The sequence below is a fragment of the Ammospiza caudacuta genome, chromosome 11, assembly GCF_027887145.1.
Source record: "Ammospiza caudacuta isolate bAmmCau1 chromosome 11, bAmmCau1.pri, whole genome shotgun sequence".
NCBI lineage: Eukaryota > Metazoa > Chordata > Aves > Passeriformes > Passerellidae > Ammospiza > Ammospiza caudacuta.
Window position 1 is genome coordinate 15,711,364 of NC_080603.1, and position 17,207 is coordinate 15,728,570.

Genomic DNA, 17,207 nt, shown 5'->3' on the forward strand with positions numbered 1-17,207 from the left:
CGTGGCCTGCTGCAATCCATGCAGCATCCCCAGATCCACCTGGGATGAGCAGTCTTGTCAAGGCACATCTCCTCCACACTCTCCCAAGCAGCATCTCCATCTTTCAGTCTTTCTCATGCTGCAGAGGAGACTGGGACAAATTCAAGCAGGGGCCTGACCCTGTTAAGTACTTAAGGCCCAGCCTTGAGAATGATGTCCTCCAGCCTTTCCTTGCTTTTATGTCTCACTGCAAGTGGAAGATGTTTCCATGTCTTTAAAACCCCCCTTGCCTCTGAGAGGGTACCACCAGCAGTAACAGTGTTCCAGGCTGCTGCAGATCACCAGCAGTTCTGTGCAGGCACAGGGCTGTCACCTCTGTGGCCTCTTCCTCAGGGAAGCCCATGGCAAGCTGCTGGGAGCTAATGGGTTGGTGCAGGTGATACTGGAAGTGTCATGTGGTGAACTGATGCTGTCCATGATGGGAATTGCTTTGATATGTTGGGCCAGGATGGATGCTGTCTGGGATGGAGGTGGGAAACATTCATGGAGTTGGTAGCTGAAAGTAAACATGGAATTTTGCAGGGCTGGCACTACAGAAGCACTTCCAGAAATGGAGAAAGGCTAGGTTGAAGCTACCTCTTGCTTTTATCAGTTATATGGAAAACCAGTATTCTGGAAGGAAGGAGGGAGTGGATAGAGGCAGGGGGTCACCAGAAGTGATTTCTGAAGTAAACACACAGTGGTAAATGATTCGTGATGGTTGAAGTTTGTTTGCTTCATGCAGAGGTTGCAGCTGGATTGTGTTAGATGTGAGTTGCCCATGGAGTAGACTGCACCAAATCCTCATTGGGTTCAGCTCCTCCAGTAGCTGGTGGTAATCACAGGTTACACTTTTGTCTTATATTGCTGACTTTTCCTCTTTGTGCTTTCAGAAATAACACGGATCGTCCAGGTAGACTTGGACCTGAAGTACAAGACCAACATCCGAGAGCTGTTTGATGAGTTTGACAACTTCCCAGAGGGAGCAGTCATTGGGATTGCCAGAGAAATGCAACCAGTGTACAGGTATAGCCCCCTCCCTGGGGGGAGCAGGGAGTGGGCAGCAGGTGGCTGCTGGCTTCTCTTCTACTCAGGTTGCTCTTTGGAAAAAACCCCAGAGAGCAGTGGTTTATGGAGATGGATGGAGATGGTGGAGACCAGTCCACTGTCCCTGCAGGGGGCTTTAATCTGAAACTTGTAAATTGATATGAGCAAACCATACAGTGTTGCTGTGGTTTGTTTGCTTGTTCTCACACACCATCACAAGACTTTCAGAGGCAAATTCTTGATCATCAGTGCCAAATCCATGCCTGGACTCCAGTGCATCTAGAGTACATCATGTACATCATGTTTGCCTAGCCATGCCTGCTGAGGTGCTGTAATTGTTTGCGTGTTGGCGCGCTGAAGTTTTGGCTGAGAGTATTGCAGAGAGTAGGGATTGAGTTTGGGCAGCAGTGAGGTTCTGGGTCCCTGGAGTGCACTTTCTGCTTCCCCCAGGGAAGGCTGAATGGGCAGCTCTTGCTTACCTGGGCTTGCAAGCATGAAGGTGGCCTCATGGTCCCTTGCTCTTCAGACCCTTGGTCCACAGCCACTGCCAACTGTGCTGGAAACCACTCACCAAGAGGTGGCTCAGTCCTTCCCACTCATAGGAAATAATGCAAATCACTCCACTGGTGGGATTCAGGGACACAGGGATGTTTCCATGTGCTTAGAGAAATTGGTTTCGTTTAGCCATTGTTCTAAGGATGGACCTCAGGTTTTCTTTTAATCCAGGGTAGACCAGGTAATTATCCCAAGATGCCTTATTGAATCTCAGTCGAGCTGAGTTTGAGCATCTGAGATGGCTTGGCTAGATTTGCTAATCCTAATGGAAGAGTTCTTGGAGAAAGATAAAAAACCCTAAGAGGTCTGTATGTCTTTTCCTTCCCTGCTGGAATCCTACTTCCCTGCTGAGCCTCTTAGAACATGACCAGCAGCACTCTTGGGCACAGGCTGAGCTGCAAAGATCTGGACCAGCCTTTCTTGCTGCTTGTGCATCCAGATGAGAAGAGGGTAGAGACAGAAGTTCATCAACACGGGATTGATGGTTGTAAGTCACTACCAATTGCTTCCTGGAAGCCTAAACCGTATGACAGAGTGTGATTGCTCGAACTACAGAAGTCACCGCTATTTCTGAGCTGGAAAAAGACATCTCTCTGTCTGTGGCATAGGTGTTGCCTCTCTCCTGATTTGTATACTCTTGGCAGGAAGAGCTGGCACTAGAGGAACACCGATGCTGAGGTCTTGTCTCCACAGGGTGACACCATGCTTGGAGAGTAGAGGGCTCCTGTATCTGCTTTGGGTGTCCTGACAGGATTTTGGTGCCCAGAATGGTAAATCCAGCCCCAGTTAATCATATGCAATTGTTAGAGCTTAAAAGGGGATGGAGGGAAGAGCCCCAGCCAAGAGTGGCTGCAGGCTGTGAGGCTGTGACCTCGGTGGGCCCAGCAGGGCTGATCCCTGTCGTTAGTGGTGCTGGAACAGGGTAAATCAAGAACTCGTTTGTCTGCAATTAGTGCAGGGTGGAATCACTTTGTTTTTGTCTCTGCAGGGTTTTTCATTATTTCAATGCATAACTAGGGAGTGGGGATGGTGATCTGCTGCCTGGATGTGGTTTGTGGGACTGGGTGTGCCTGGAAAGGACTGAATTAAGGTTTGAGGGGCTCCACTGGAGAGCCTTTCAGCATGGCAGGGGAGAAGGCAGGGGATCATGGGCTGAGCACTGAATACCTGACCCAAGCCATAGCTGTGTTCTCCCCCTCCTGCCACCCGTGGTGGGGACAAACATGCCAAGCAATAATAGCCCTCACAGGCTGCATTTTTGGGCTGAACTTTCTGTTGTTGCAGTTTTGACATTCTGGGTCACTTTGGGCTATGTTGTGCTTTTCTTCTTGTGTTGTTTTGATCTTCATGTGAAAACAAGTTCTTGATCCTTCTTGTCGCCAGATCACCCGTTGTGGGGCGAGCTGTGCAAACTCCAGCCTGCCCTCCTGCCAAGCCCTGCACCCTGTGGGGCTCACACCTCACTGCTAAAAGGGTTTCCAGACACAAACATGAGCTGACAAAGCATGGATGTCTTTATAAAATAAAAATTCTTTACTATTTTTGTACTTTTAGAAAGATAAAAAACATATTGTAGGTGTGAAACAACAGGTGTCAGCTCCAGCCGCATTGTTTGCCGTGTGTGCAGGCTGGAAGCCTCAGCTGGGGAAAGGGTTGTGGGGAGGGAGGAGGATTACAGGGTGATTGTGGGGTCTCTGTGTTGCCACTTACGTTTTCTTCACCATTTCACACAGCTCTCTGCAGCACTAGCATTGCCCCAAAGCATCAGAGGACTTGGGGTGAATTAGCAGAGCTGTCCTGAGCTTGCTTGTGGAGCTGTGGACTCGGTTCCCTGGGGCAGGGTAAGGCAGTGGCCAGAAAGGGTCTGGGTGCCACCTTTCCTGCTGTGTAGCAATGGGAAAGATGGATGGAGATCAATCCACCCTCTTTCTATCAGCTGCCCATTGGCTGCCTGGCTGTGGGCGGCACTTTGTAGGCACAGGTTGGGGCTGCAGAAGGCTCAGGCTGCTGCACTGGTGCAATGAGCAGTGCTGGGCACAGACATTCCAGGAAATGGAGGAGTAAGAGAACAGCGAATCGGAAACATCCCGGAGCCGGTCTGCATATCCTGAAGGTAGGGGAAACCTCCAGACAGCAAAACAGGATGGCACGGGAGTGTTTCCACTCGCTTGACTCATGCTGAAACAATGCCCGGCCACTGTTTGTCTTGGACAAACACATTTCTCTGAGCAACAGGATCTCCCAGCCCTCCTGCTAGGCCAGTGCTGGGATTTAACTGTTCCAGTCTGTGTCTGGTGTCCTTTGGGGCCACTCAGGGTGAACTGGAGTGGCCTGTGGAGAGCAGTAGCTCCTGCTGAAGCTGGACATGGATTGCTCTGCAGTGTCTGGCAGGGAGTCCTGGATGCAGAGGGGGAGGTGGCAGGAGCCCATGTCATGTGCAGGAAGTGATCTGAGGTCCGAGGCCACTGGCATCACATCAGGTTTCCGTCTCTCCAGCCACAGCAGGGAAAAGAGGCACCCTGTCCGTGGGTCAGGCATGTTGTCCTTCCTGTGGCTGTTGGATCCAGTGTGGGACATGGGCTACAGTCAACACCTCTGTGGACGGGGCTGCAGGCAGAACTTCATCCCACAAGAAGGTGCCACTGTGGTGAGGTTGTTGAGGACACTGGTACTGTGCAGTAGGCTCCTAGATGCCTCTGAGCTTTCTATGGCAGCACTGGATTTGTCCTGCCAGGCTGCTGTTTGAATATTGACCTGCAGAAGAGCCTCTTCCCAGGCTGGCTTATGCCTGCTCATGTGTCTGCCTGCAGAGGGTTCACATTGTGGCCAAGATCAGGAGCTGTGGCTTCAGTAGAAGTGATTTTGATGTAAAGATTAGACTCTGCATCTAAAGTTTGCATCATCCAAAAGGCTTTCCATGCAAGGAGGTGCTTCTTCAGAGTCATAACCTTAATTAAAAGTCCTATTGTCCCCTGCAGCATTTCAGCTGCTCATTTGTGCTGGCCAATCCTGCTCACCAGGCTACATAGAGTGAGTGATAATGGTCTGTATAAGTATTTATGTTGCACTGAGCCTTCTGTGCCACATCTTGGTCAAATTGAGACGTCCAGGCTCTCTGGTGCTCTTGAGCCCTGCTAAGAAACCTGCAGAGAAACTTTGCAGATGCAGCCTGCATGGGAGCGACCAGAAGGGCAGCAGGGCACTGTCCTTGGGGGTGTGTGGGTACATGCCTGACCCTGCAGAGCAGCTCAGCCGTGCTCTCAGCAGTGCAGCTGTGCCATGGCTGGTGATGGAAGCATGGCCTGCTGCCCCTTAGCCTGCTGGCAGGTGTGGGCACTGGGGCTGCACCTGGGGCATAGCAGGGTCTCCATCAGGGCATGACAATGGCATCCTCACACCAGTGCAGCCCAGACCTACCTGTTCCTCCCTGCCAGCCTGGTTTGGCTCAGCACCTGTTCCCAGACGCATGAACTCAGTGCTGCCAGGTGCCAAAGGGATAGGATTCCTCATTTCAAAACAGCCATGTGGTTGAGAGGATCAGGATGAGGTAATACTGTGGCACTCCCCAAAATGTCCTGAAAGCTCTCAGATTACCGAAGGCAGAGCTTAAGCCCCATTCTTCCTGTGTTTCCTGGTTCTAGACCGGTCGGGTCACACTGGTGGCACGTGAGAGGAAGCAGAGCAGTGGTACTGATTGCACAGCTGCCCTCAGCAGCCTCAGCCTGACCCCGTGTGCCAGGCTGTGCTCCCTGCTCCCATTCCCATCCCAGCCTCTTCTCTGTCTAAGCACTGCTGCTGCTGGCACTGCCAGTGGCCTCTGGGTGCCCACAGTGTGCCAGCACCACCTGGGGCCCTCAGAACTGCTCCCATCATGCTCCCTTTGGAGGTCTCCTTCGGAGGAATGGTCTGCTGGCAACAGGGAGGACTTAACCCACAGATCCTCAGATGGGTGCTTTTACCCCTTCCAGGTAGAAGGAAGATACCTGCTGTGAAGGTGGGCCTCAGGAGAAATCCCAGAGCTTCACAGGTCCAGGAATGCACACAGCTGAGGCTGGAAGGGTGGCTGCTGCTTCCACTTCTGCTATTTGGTGAGATATTTACTACTGTGCCCTGTGTCAAGAAGCTAATTAAAGCTTGAGGCATCTTGGGAATCCACAGTGTTGGAAATGATAAGTTTGTCCAGTAGGAAAGGATATCTACATCAAAGGGGCAGCTACAGACTACAAAGGGCCGACACTTGGGTCCCTGTGTGGCTGCAAGGCCATTCGCCTTTGCCTCTGCCTAAAAACTGGGAAGAACTCAAACAGGACATTATTTTGTAGAAAGGAAAGGCTTTGTTTCTGCTTGTGATCATATGGGAGCTGCTGTAAGTGTGCTGTGTGCTCAGTGACATGTGTTTTGTTTGTTTGAGAGCTGCTGAAATAAGCCAGAGAAGCCCATTAGTGGGTGGAAGCAGGGCTGCAGCTCTGGCCGCGGCGCTTGCAGTGCTGGGTGTTTGTGGGAGCTCAGCGGCACCAGCGCTAAGTCACTTTGTCAGATGTTTGGAAGAGGAAAGGAGTTATCCTGGGCTGGAAGCAGGCTAATGCTAAATCCATAACCAGACCAGGCTGTCAGAGAGTCTGGGCTGAGACGGTACATTCTGTACCTTCTCTTGGGATCTAAAAAAACCCCAAAGTACGGCTGACAGCTGCGAGCAAGGAGCAGCTGGATTTTCCCTGGCGGAGGCAGCAGTGGTGGTTGTAAGATGTAACACTGCAGGTGGGCTGCTGCCTGCAATGGAGCTTTCCAGAACTGGAGATAACCATCTCCAGCAGGCAGGTCCTCCTGTCTGAGTTTTCCTGGTTTTGTGGACTTTTCATGCAGGCAGGTGGCCCTGACTTGGAGACTTCACTATTTCCCAAGGGCTTTTGCCCTGAGGAAGCAGGGAGCTGGCTTCCACAAAAGGTTCTGTTCCCCAGGCCCCTCAGGAGTAAAGGCAGGAGAATTTATGCCTGCCATTTGTGCCATTGTGATGTCAATGCTGCCTGCCCACAGTCCTGCAAGCCCCAAACCCTGTGCACTTTGGATTTTAAACCATTTCAAGACTTTGACTTGATTTGTAACAAGTGCTGCTGTTCGATGCATGGGAAAACGGTTCTAGGAATTGGTTTGGCAGTGGCTGACAAGAAGCAGCCAAAATTACAGAACAAACAGAACCTGCAAGGAACTGGAAGAAGAATTAATTTGAGGAATTCAGTTTTACCTCTGATTTAAAAAATTATCCAACAAGGTAAAGGGTTGTGTTGTTTACAGCTGTGAATATCATTAATATATGAGATCTGTCCAATTTATTCCCACTATGATTCAAACTTGAAATGCCATTTAAAAACAATGTATAAATTGGATGAAATCTGACAAACACAACTGTGCATTGATTAGCACAAATAGTAATTATATTAAGCAGCAGGTGAGCTTCTGTGACGGGAGAGCTTCTGTGAAACATCTCCCCTGTTCCCGAGAGTTCCATTGGCAGGCAAGGGTGTCCCAGAGAAGGCAGCCTTTGCTTCCAAGGCACGCAAGAGAACACTGCCAGAGCAGAATTTATTCACAGTTGTTAATAGAAATCTGCTGTTTTAGCAATAATTAGGGCCAAAGTGCTCTACAGTGTCCCTGTGGATGGGTTGCCCCCCTTCCTGTACTGATACTGATAGAAGATGGTCTGACATGCACAGGTCATTGCTCTGCACTGCCACCAGTGCTGTTTGCTCTATAGATGGAAGGAAACTGCTGTGACCCAGACAGGGATTAATGGTCCCACCTGAATTTGGAGGATGATTTTAGCACTGGCATGGGGTGTACAAATGTTTGATGGCGAGGAAGGGCCACCCTTCAAAATCTGTCCCAAAGAAAGGTTTTGTTCACAAGTTGTGTTCACAAGTTGTCATTTGTCATCTATTTAAGAGTTCCCACTTTTGGACTAAGTCCATGCAGAAATGTCATCAGTGAGAATCAATTTGCTGCTCTAAATACAGGCCTTTTAAAAGTTTGGCATGTTGGCTGGGCTGTGGTAGGGACCAGCACTGTACAGACATAATTTGTGCATTACGTGAGACTTTTATTAAGGAATTACTGATGTCCTCATTGAAGAGCTCAGTCTGTTGCTTCATCAGTATTTTCCATGGGGTGGCTGGAGGTCTTGCCTGAGCTGGACATTTACCCTGAACCCATCAGAGAAGGGTAAGGTGGTCCTGCTGTGCACACCACCACATCCTGCCCTTTGTCCCAGGATGGAAATTGGCATTGTTTTGCCCCAGGTTGACATTTTCCCCTGCAGGGCAAGGGGTATTGCTGTGTTGGTGATGCCACTGCACATCACTGGGTACATGATGCTCCTGAGAAGCATGGAGCTGGGATTTCCTGGATTGCACAAGCTGTTCAGCCTCAGCTCAGGTGCTGTGGCATGGGCTGGTACTGAACCTGCTGCCCTGGCTCTTTAAGGGGTTTAGCAATTGCACATGGAAAATAAGCAATTAGCAACAAGGGCTGCTTTGTTGTGAAGCCGCTGAGCTCACCAGGCCGAGGTCCAGCTGCCAGGGCAGGAGGAGGGAGCTGGGTTGGATGCTGCCCCGGGTGGTTGCCTCCCTTTGTGTGGCAAAAACTTGGAAGGGCTCACCTCCATTGCTTCATTGCTGCAATGTCTTCTGGAGGTGGGAGGAGAGGGAGGAAGGGGAGCTGGCCTTTTCCTGCAGGGTAATCTCAGCTGAACACAGTGATGGTAAGGATCTGACAGCTGCCTGCCCCAGTGAGGATTAGCCAAGAGGAGAAGGGTGCAGGGAAGTTTCTTGGCTGTGCTCTTACTTTGTGCTAAGGATGAAGTGGGAAAGCCACCATCACCCCCTGAATGGACCATGTCATCATTCCCATCACTCTCCCCTCCCCACTGCCCACACCCTCCCCTCCAGGCAGGACAGAAGCTGCTATCAGGGTTCTCCCCTTTGCTCTCTCCCATTTCAAGCACATCCCCTGTCCCCATCAGGACACTGCATACTTCACATTGGGGTTCCCTTCCCATCTGCCTCTTTGAGCAGCCCTGTGGGGCCCCGCAGGTCCCAGGCACCACCAGGTGGGCAGCTCAGCCAGGGATTGCTTGGTGGGACCACAGCCAGGTGCTGTGTCCTCCTGCCACCCTGGGGGAGTCCTGGCAGCACACAGAGCAGGGAGCAAGGTGCACTTGTGCCTCACTGCTCATTGCACAGCAGCTGGGTAAGTGCCTGCAGCTGGGGATAACGCCGGCAGCCATCCGTGTTCTGGCTCAGGAACTGAACAGCATATTTGGAGGTACAAGAGCGTGCGCTTGTTTTAGTTGGCGTTTAGTGGGCTGGCAGGGCTGCTGTCGGAGTGGCTCAGAGAGGGATGGCTGGCAGCACGTGCTTCCCTTCTGCTCCAGGAGCCTCATGCCTGGCTCAAGGATGGGGCTCAAGGTCCCCTGACCCCTGTGAGAGAGGCTTGCTGACAAAGGGCATCCTCAAGGTGCTGGCCTGCTGCTGCTGCCCATCCTGCTCTCCCCGACAGCTGCCCAAACTCTGGCAGTGCTTGGCGAGAGGTAGGAGCAAATCAGTGAGCTCCACAAGGAGCTGACTCTTTCTGGGATGCTTATTACATCCAGACTCTTGCAAATTCCCTATTTTTGTGGCTTTATTCCATGACTGTTGGTTTGTTTTCCCTATGGTGAGGGAGAGGTCATGCAGCTGCATAGGCTCATGCAGTGCACACTGGCTGCACCCTGCAACCTTCCAGGAGCATCTTCTAACCACAGGCACCCTGGGTTTGGCCTGGCATCTCATTTCACTTCATGTCATTTTGACTTGGTTCCTTGATTCCCCATATGCCTGTGGGGAGAGGCATTCCTGGAGATGTGGATTCATGGGGAAGGTGCACATCCTCAGCAGCAAGCCAAGTGGCAGCTGCACCGCTGGTGTGGCAGGGTTATAGCCTCTTGAACATCAGATGGGTACAGGCACACAAGCCCAGTCTACTGCTTGTGGGGCAAGTGCTTTGAGCTTGCTGCTGGTCTCCCAGCTGGCAGTAACCCCTGCATCTTGCCTTTCCTGCCAGCTCAGGCACCTAGCTGCTTTACCAGAGGCTTCCATCTTATCCCATTAAGTTGTCTCATAACCCAGAGCTGAAGTAAATGAGTGGAAGTTCACAGATTTGAACAAAGTTTTTCCCCCGCTTGTTTGTCCCTTGCTGTGGAGAAGGCCCTACAGAGTACGGCTGGTGTTGGAGTGGTCCCTCCTGGCCTGGCAGCTGTCCCCAGTGAAGGTGTTTGGAAGGGTGTGATGGCAGCTTTGTGAGCTGGGGCTCGTGACCGCCGGGCTGCGAGGCAGGGGAGGCGCGGCCGTGGCGCCCTGTGCTGGGCCAGCAAGGGAAGTCCTGCTGGAAGCAGCGTTTTTTATCTGGGCTGCCTGGGCCTGCCGTTTGAATGCTTGGAAATGCTCTTCTCCAGATGTTTCCTAGCACACGCCGCCTCTGTTTATAAACAGCTCCTCAAAGCAAAGCCTGCTGGGGCTGCAGGCGGGCGCTCGCGGCAGGCCCCGCACGGCTCCCCTGCACCATGGCACGGGGTCTGGGGCCACAGGTCACCTCTGTCCCCTCCCATCTAGATGGGTTAGAATAGTTAACAAAAGCCCCAAATGCCTCCTCTTCCTTTCTCCTCCCTTTCTCCTGGCTAACAGCTTCCTGCTCCATTGCATCCTGGTGGGGCTGCCTTCCTGCCCAGGCTTTTGCTGCTGGGGGCACAGAGAGGAGGGCACACTGCCCTGCCTGAGCTGCCTGTTCCCAGGGAGGTCCCAGCCACTCCAGGGGCTTGGGTCAGGGAGACATTTCCATTGCATCTAGCTGGGGTTCAGTTCCTTGATGATTATCTCAAGGGCACATCCTGGCAGCAAGCTCTTCCAGCCCCTGGAGTTTTGCCTCTATGTTTTGCCAAAATTTGAGGTGAGTGCCAAGGGGGGATGTGAGGCAGGACAGAGTGGAGTGGGTACAGGCTGTGTCAGGTGTTTGGCTGGTTTTTGTTCTTTTTCAGCCCCATCTCCTCTGAAGAAAACAATGCTCTTATAATCGTCACTCCTTCCACTTCTAACTGGGTGGAGGTGCCTTTCAGCCATGCTCTTCTCTGTCCTGGCAGGACAGAGACCAAAACCTGCTTGAAAGACAAAAGCCAAGAAAAATCCTGTCTAAACAGCTGCTGCCAGTGGCCCTGCCAGGATACCTTTCCCTTGGTTGGCCTGAGCTCAGCAGTGGCAAGGCTGTTGTGCTCAGCTGTGAGCAGGATCCCAAACCATGGGCACTGCAGAGCCACCTGCAGCTCATCACATCCTGGATGTCACCTCAGCATCGCTCCCTGCGGATGGCCCTGCCCTCCCTGTCAGCCCCACACTCCGCACACGGCCGGGGGAGGACAGCCCTGTCACAGCCAGTGCTGGGAGGAAGGGCTGAACAATTGCTGATTGTCAGGCTGTCTCCTCTTCCTGTAGAAAAGGGCACGTTATCAGCCATCCACAAGTCATCTGGGGAGCAGCACTGCTGAAAAACTGAGTCATGTTATACAGATTTGCTTTAGCCCCACTATGGCCTGGCAATGCCAAGGGCCTGGGTGCAATTTTTTTGTCCTGGCTGCTTGCAGTGGCTGTAATCTTGTCCCTTAGCTTGAGCAGCATGTGTTTGGAGGTAAGAATGTGAAAGGAATCAGCTTCACTGCTGTGGAGCTGGAAATGTGCTCCCCTCTGTGGCACTGCTTACACTCTCCCTCCTGTCAGCTTCCAACATAATGGTCTGGGCAGGGGGATGGCTTTCTTGGCACTGCCTGGGAGAAGCAGAGAGCAGAGGATGCAGAGGTGGGCTTGAGCCACTCCCTGGATCTGAACACTTCAGAAGGCTGATTGGTGCATGGCTGGGCTTCGCAGGTTGAGCTTCCCTGTGATGCTGCATAGAGAGTGTTTTGCCTCCCTTTTCTAAGGAGCAACCCATCCATGAGTTGTCTTTGCCTGTCCTCAAGACACAACTGCTCTTTGAAGAGGCAGAGCCCTTTATCCTTTCCCCACGCTATAGATCCAATGAGCACTGCTGCCCATGAGCTCTGATGAGGCAGCCTGTCCTCCACTCCCCTTCCCTAGGACTGCTTCAAGACTGAGCCCTCCTTCCATGGAAAAGTGGCACTGGGAAAAACCCTTTCAGTTCTGAATCAGGTGGAAGGGAGTGGTGTAAAGACCTTTAATGAAATGGGAAATATCTGTGCTTTAATGGAAAGTTTTAAGGAAGTGATGCTGCTTGATGCTTGTGGTTCTCCAGATCAGGAAATAAAAAAGATATTCACAGTTGACATCGTTAACAGATCCACATTTCTGCTGAGAAAAAAAATAGGGGAAAAAATATATACCATTTCTGCTGGAATAATTCTGCTGATAATGGTGTTATCTTGACTGTCACCTTGGCCAGTCTCACTGTGCTGCGACCCAGATCACAGGCCAGAAGGATGGATTTGATAGTCTGATGCCTGAGCAAGAGCCTGTGGGAGCTCAACATGGCTTCTTAGAAGAAAAATTTAAATTTAAATGTTTGCAGTGGAGAGCATTGCCTCTGGAGCTGTCCCAGGGGCAAATGTCCCTGCATGTTCTTACATCTGAGGGAGTCCAGCTTCAGCTTCCAAGCATGGGACCACTTTAAACATTTGGGTGTTAAATCTACCCAGTTCTTGTTGCCTTGAGCTGCATGGAGACTTGGGTGGTGTCTGACAGGTTTGAAGAGGATCCAGTGGCAGGCTTGCCTTATTCTTTCTAACAGTGTTTCTTCTTGACATTTTCACAGCAAGGTGTAAAAGTTCCTTCTGTAAGTTCATGTTAAGTGTGAGGGCTGGAAGGAGAGGGCAGTGCTGGCAGCCCTGGGCTGTGAGACAGTGGCGGGGTCATGGGTTCCTCCTGCCCTCCTCTGACACAACAGGCTCAGACTGCTGTCAGGTGCTCAGCTTTGCAGCAGAGGATGATGTTTGAGGCAAGAAGACTTTCAGACTGAATGGGAGCAGTTTTGGAGGGCAGATCCAGCTGCTTGGGGAATAGCATGGGATTAATTCAATTCCTGCAAGTAGCCAGGATGGTGAGGTATGTTCTCTGACACAGGACTGAGGAAGGAGCCAAAGAAATTTCTGGACTGCTTGCTTAGGTAATTGAAATTAGGACACTTGTGGTGGTTCACCCAAGGCACTGGGGATGTGGTTTTGTCTCTCTGCACAGCCGTGTGAGCAGTCACACGATCCTGTGTCCACTTGACTCACTAGAATGATGCTGGTACAAACAAAAGAGGCTTTGGGAGATGGTAAAGCAGTGTGGTTTGAAGTCTGGTCAATATCCTGTGCAGGGGGATAGAGAGAAAGGAGGCCTGTGAAGCACTGGCTGTTCTGAGAGGCTGGGTGTCTCCAGACAGAAGACAAGCATGGTGAGATCCCTTGGGTGGGTGGTAGATCCTTGCTGTGATCCAGACCTGCCCAGACTTGAGGTGGCTGCTCTTCAGGCTGCCCTCCCTGACATCCCTGTGCCTGTTCTTCCTCTCTTTCCAGGCACACCTTCTGGCAGTATCGCCGTGAGAACCCCCAAACCAAAGTGGGGGAGCCCCCTCCTGATGGGCTGCCAGGCTTCAACAGTGGTGTCCTGCTCCTGAACCTGGAAGCCATGAGGCAATCCAAGCTCTACAACCAGCTGCTGGAGCCCACCATGGTGCAGAAGCTGACAGAGAAGTACCACTTCAAGGGCCACCTTGGGGACCAGGATTTCTTCACTATGGTGGGGATGGAGCATCCAGAGCTTTTCCATGTGCTTGACTGCACGTGGAACCGGCAGCTGTGCACGTGGTGGAGGGACCATGGATACAGTGATGTGTTTGACCAGTACTTCCGGTGTGAGGGGCAGGTCAGAATTTACCATGGCAACTGCAACACCCCCATCCCTGAAGACTGAGGCACCCACTGTCCCCAGGGGCAGCTCTGACTGCAGCAGGGCCATAGTGGCTGCGCTAACAGTCCCTCAGGAAGGGTGACCAGCTCTGATCCAGCATAACCCAGGGGAATCTAGGGATCCCAAGAGCATTCAACATCCCACTGCCTGTAGCCTCACCCTCCAAGAGGAAGGGCAGTTCAGTTGTTGGAACAGGACCTCCACAGCCACTGTATCCAGGGCTCAGCTCCTGACTCTGCTTGGCCAAGTCCTTGGTGCCCATCTGGTGCCCATCTGTGCCTCAGCTGCTGGGGCATGGGAACTGCCTAGGGACCATCAGAGACCGCTGCTTTTGCACTGGGCAGGGCCCAGCTCCCTGGGTGCTGTGCAGCTTTGCCTTGTCTGATGGTCAGCAGGGGTGCCCAGTGGGCAGTTGGGTTTCATTTGTCATTCCTTGGTGGCCCATTTCTGCACCTCATGCAGAGAGTTGGTCTGGTCCCTCTGGAGAGCAGACACTGTCCTCAGGTCATCTTCCTTTTGAAGCGTTCCAGAAAGGTGAGAGGGCTTTAAAGACTGAAAAGCTGCTTTAAATTGGGTTACTTACAAACAAAAATTGAATGCTAGATAAGCTTTAAAGCCTTCTGTTGGTTCTTCTGAACAATAAAAGCTTTACTGCCCTATGTTGTCCTAGAAGTGTTCAGTGAATGTGTAGCAATAGTTTCATTTGTCTAGCTTTGCCTTTAACCTTTTATACAAGAATAAAGCTGCAGATATCAGATACGCTTGGCTGTTTTTCTGTGGCACAACTGAAATCCTGTGCAACAGGAGGTTTCCTGCACTTATCATGTGTAAAAAGCAGCTGATGTGTATCTGCTGGGCAGTTGAGTGTGGTGGCCCACATAGCTTATCCCACATCTGTCCCATGTGAGTAATGCAAATAAACAAGCTGGATTTCTAAAGATCATCACCACCATAGCCAGGGTTGGTTTGGAGGGAGCTGGGAGCTGCCTGTGCTATGAATGGGTGAGCTTCAGGCTGAGCATGCTGTTCCTTGAATAAATGCTGCCTCAGTGAGCCTGGCTGGCTGCACAGGTCTGTGTCAGGGACGTGCACAGCTCACTAACCATCTCCAGCCCATGGCTCATTAACATTAACCACCTCCAGCCCAGCCCAGCTTGTTTCACACTCTGTGTGTGCATCTGTGTGATGTGCACATGCAAGAGAGGCGTGGGGAGCTGATTGTGGCTTAGCCTGATAACAGAACACACCATACATGTGGCAGGAGTGTCCTGGGCTCCTTCCCCCATGCCCATGAATGAACTCACTGGGGAAAAGGCTCTCCTACCTCAAACTGATATGCAGAGACAACAGGCTGTGGTATGGGCTGCATCCTGAGCCCTGCCCTCTCTGATGTGTTGAATCAATCCATTTCCAAATAGCACAAAACCTTGTCTTCAAGTATTTTCTCATCCCCAGGGAAGGAACAGCAAAGAGGTGATTAAACCATGCTGCCTTGCCTTGCATGGTGAGGTTGGATCACCTTGTTTTGCAGCCAAGTCATGCACCCTGAAGGATGAGGAGCATTACTGGTGTTTACTGGTCAGGGCACACTAGGGGCACCAGTGACATGGGGTTTCACATGCCAGGGCAGGACCTTGCCATCAGTTTGGAAAGGGCCATGCTGGAAATACAGGCCCGGCTGCTTGTGTCACCAGCACTGGGGAGGGGTGGGGTGATGAGCAAACATGGCTTTTACTGGGGACTGAGCAGCTCGGGGGTGGCTGTGGGTGTCAGGGCTGGCCCAAAGGACCATGATGGGTGCCGCAGGGTGACACCTTGGGAGACAGGGCTGTGTGGGGCCAGGTGCCCTCCCTGCCCCACTGCCATCCCTGCAGCTGGCCAGGCATTGTGCTCTCTACCTGCAGCCAGGGGATGCTCTCTGTAGAGTTAGGAGCACTTCTCCCTCACTGTGGAGTCCCAGAGTGTTTGTGGGGGAACACCTGCATGTGGCCACTATCGCCCCAGGCTGAAACCTTTCGCTTAGGAGTTTTTCCAAAAATCAATTCCTTTTTTTTTTTTGGTTCAAAATCAGAGTCCACTGGGGAACTCACTGCGGGTTTTTTTCAGCTAGGAAAAGCGTAGTTAAATGAAACATTTAATTGAGCTTTATTGGTTTTTTCCCAGGCAGCAGAGAGAGCCCCGAGGCCCAGCTCCCCTCACAGCGCCGCCAGCCCCGGGCCCTGAGGGAGCGCGGCGGGCAGCGAGGGCCGCACCGTGCTATTTATAGAGCCCGCACGTAGCCCAGCCGTGCTCGCTGTGTAATTATCTCCCCTTCATGCCCTGCTGATTGCAGGCGCTAATGAGCTCAGCTCAGAGAGGCCGTGGCAGCCTGGGCTGACTCGTGCAGCCTTTGGGAGGGTGCTGCCCCCGGCTGTGCTGTGGGGCAGGAGCAGAGCTTGCTGTGCGTCCCTGAGGACACTGCCTGCCCAGGAGCCCTCATCCCCACAGGCACAGATTCCCGCACTACGTGCCCAGTCAGCTGCATTTCCCTCAGTTCCTGAAGAATGGGGACTCTCCTTCCCAACCCTTCTTGGCCCTCTTGCACCCTCCTGCTGCAGCCCATCCTCAGACAGGTGTTGCTCCAGGCCCACACATTCAGACCTGAGCATCCTCTGTGATGCTGCCTGAAGGCCAGGACAGCCAGCACTTAGCAGCTGCCAGTACAATCATGGTGAAATATGTCCCAAAACCATCAAACAGCACCAGTTTGCCCCTGGGCACTGGGGATTTGCTGTGGTGACCCTGCAGCAGCAGCAGCACAGGACTGACAGGCAGCTCCTCACCTCCAGAGGGCTGGCACCGTGTCCTTGGGCCATCACTGTTCCCCTGCCTAGCAAAGGACATCTGCAGACTCCAGAGCCTGCTCATGGGCTGGCTGGAGCCCTTCTGGACATGCAGCAGGCTAAAGGCAGCCTTTGGTGAGTGGCAAGTGTGGGCACACTGCTGTGACACACAGCAGTGGGGGGACACAGCTGTGGGGAGCGGGAGAGCAGTCCCACCTGCACTGGCTGGTGGCAAGGGATGGGGCACAAAGTGTTGGAGCCCATGGGAGGGCTGCAGTGGGCCCAGCAGGGTCTCTGCAAGGGTATGGTGGGCTTTATCCTCAGGTTACTCAGCCCAGAGCTCCTCCATGACAGATTCCTGCTCCTTGTCTTCTCACCTGCTGGCTCACAGCAAAGTGCTGCTCATGTCAAGATCCCCATGTTTTTCCAGGGTGGAGAAGGAGATGGGAGAGCAAGGGGGTCTCCTTTGTAGAAGACTGGGCTTTGGAAAATATCTCTTTAGCTTAAGCTTTAGGGGGAAATTCAATTTCTATGTCACTCAGCATTCATGAGAAGTTACGTGTACAGAAAACAGTATTTATGATTTTCTGCCCAGCTTTGCTTCCAGCCCTGTCCTGAAGATGCATGAGATTTTTGCTCTCCTCTCCTGTGTTTCGTAACACCATCAGTGTTTATTCTCTTACTCATTTGTACTTCTTTCCCATTTGAAATAATCAATTGTTAGTATAAACTCACCTAGGGAGCAATTAGTGTGAGCCTAACCCAAACAGGCGCTGGGGTG

The 17,207-nt window shown here is 52.2% G+C and overlaps 1 protein-coding gene across 1 annotated transcript in view; it reads left to right on the plus strand.

Moving 5' to 3' along the window:
- Positions 1-14,306, plus strand: part of XXYLT1 (xyloside xylosyltransferase 1) — a 32,444-nt gene extending 18,138 nt beyond the window's left edge. The window contains exons 3-4 of the mRNA XM_058812358.1: positions 912-1,044; positions 13,211-14,306. Of these exons, the coding sequence (XP_058668341.1) occupies positions 912-1,044; positions 13,211-13,607 (530 nt within the window). The 3' untranslated portion in view covers positions 13,608-14,306. The remainder of the gene's footprint in view (positions 1-911; positions 1,045-13,210) is intronic.
- Positions 14,307-17,207: the final 2,901 nt, after the last annotated feature.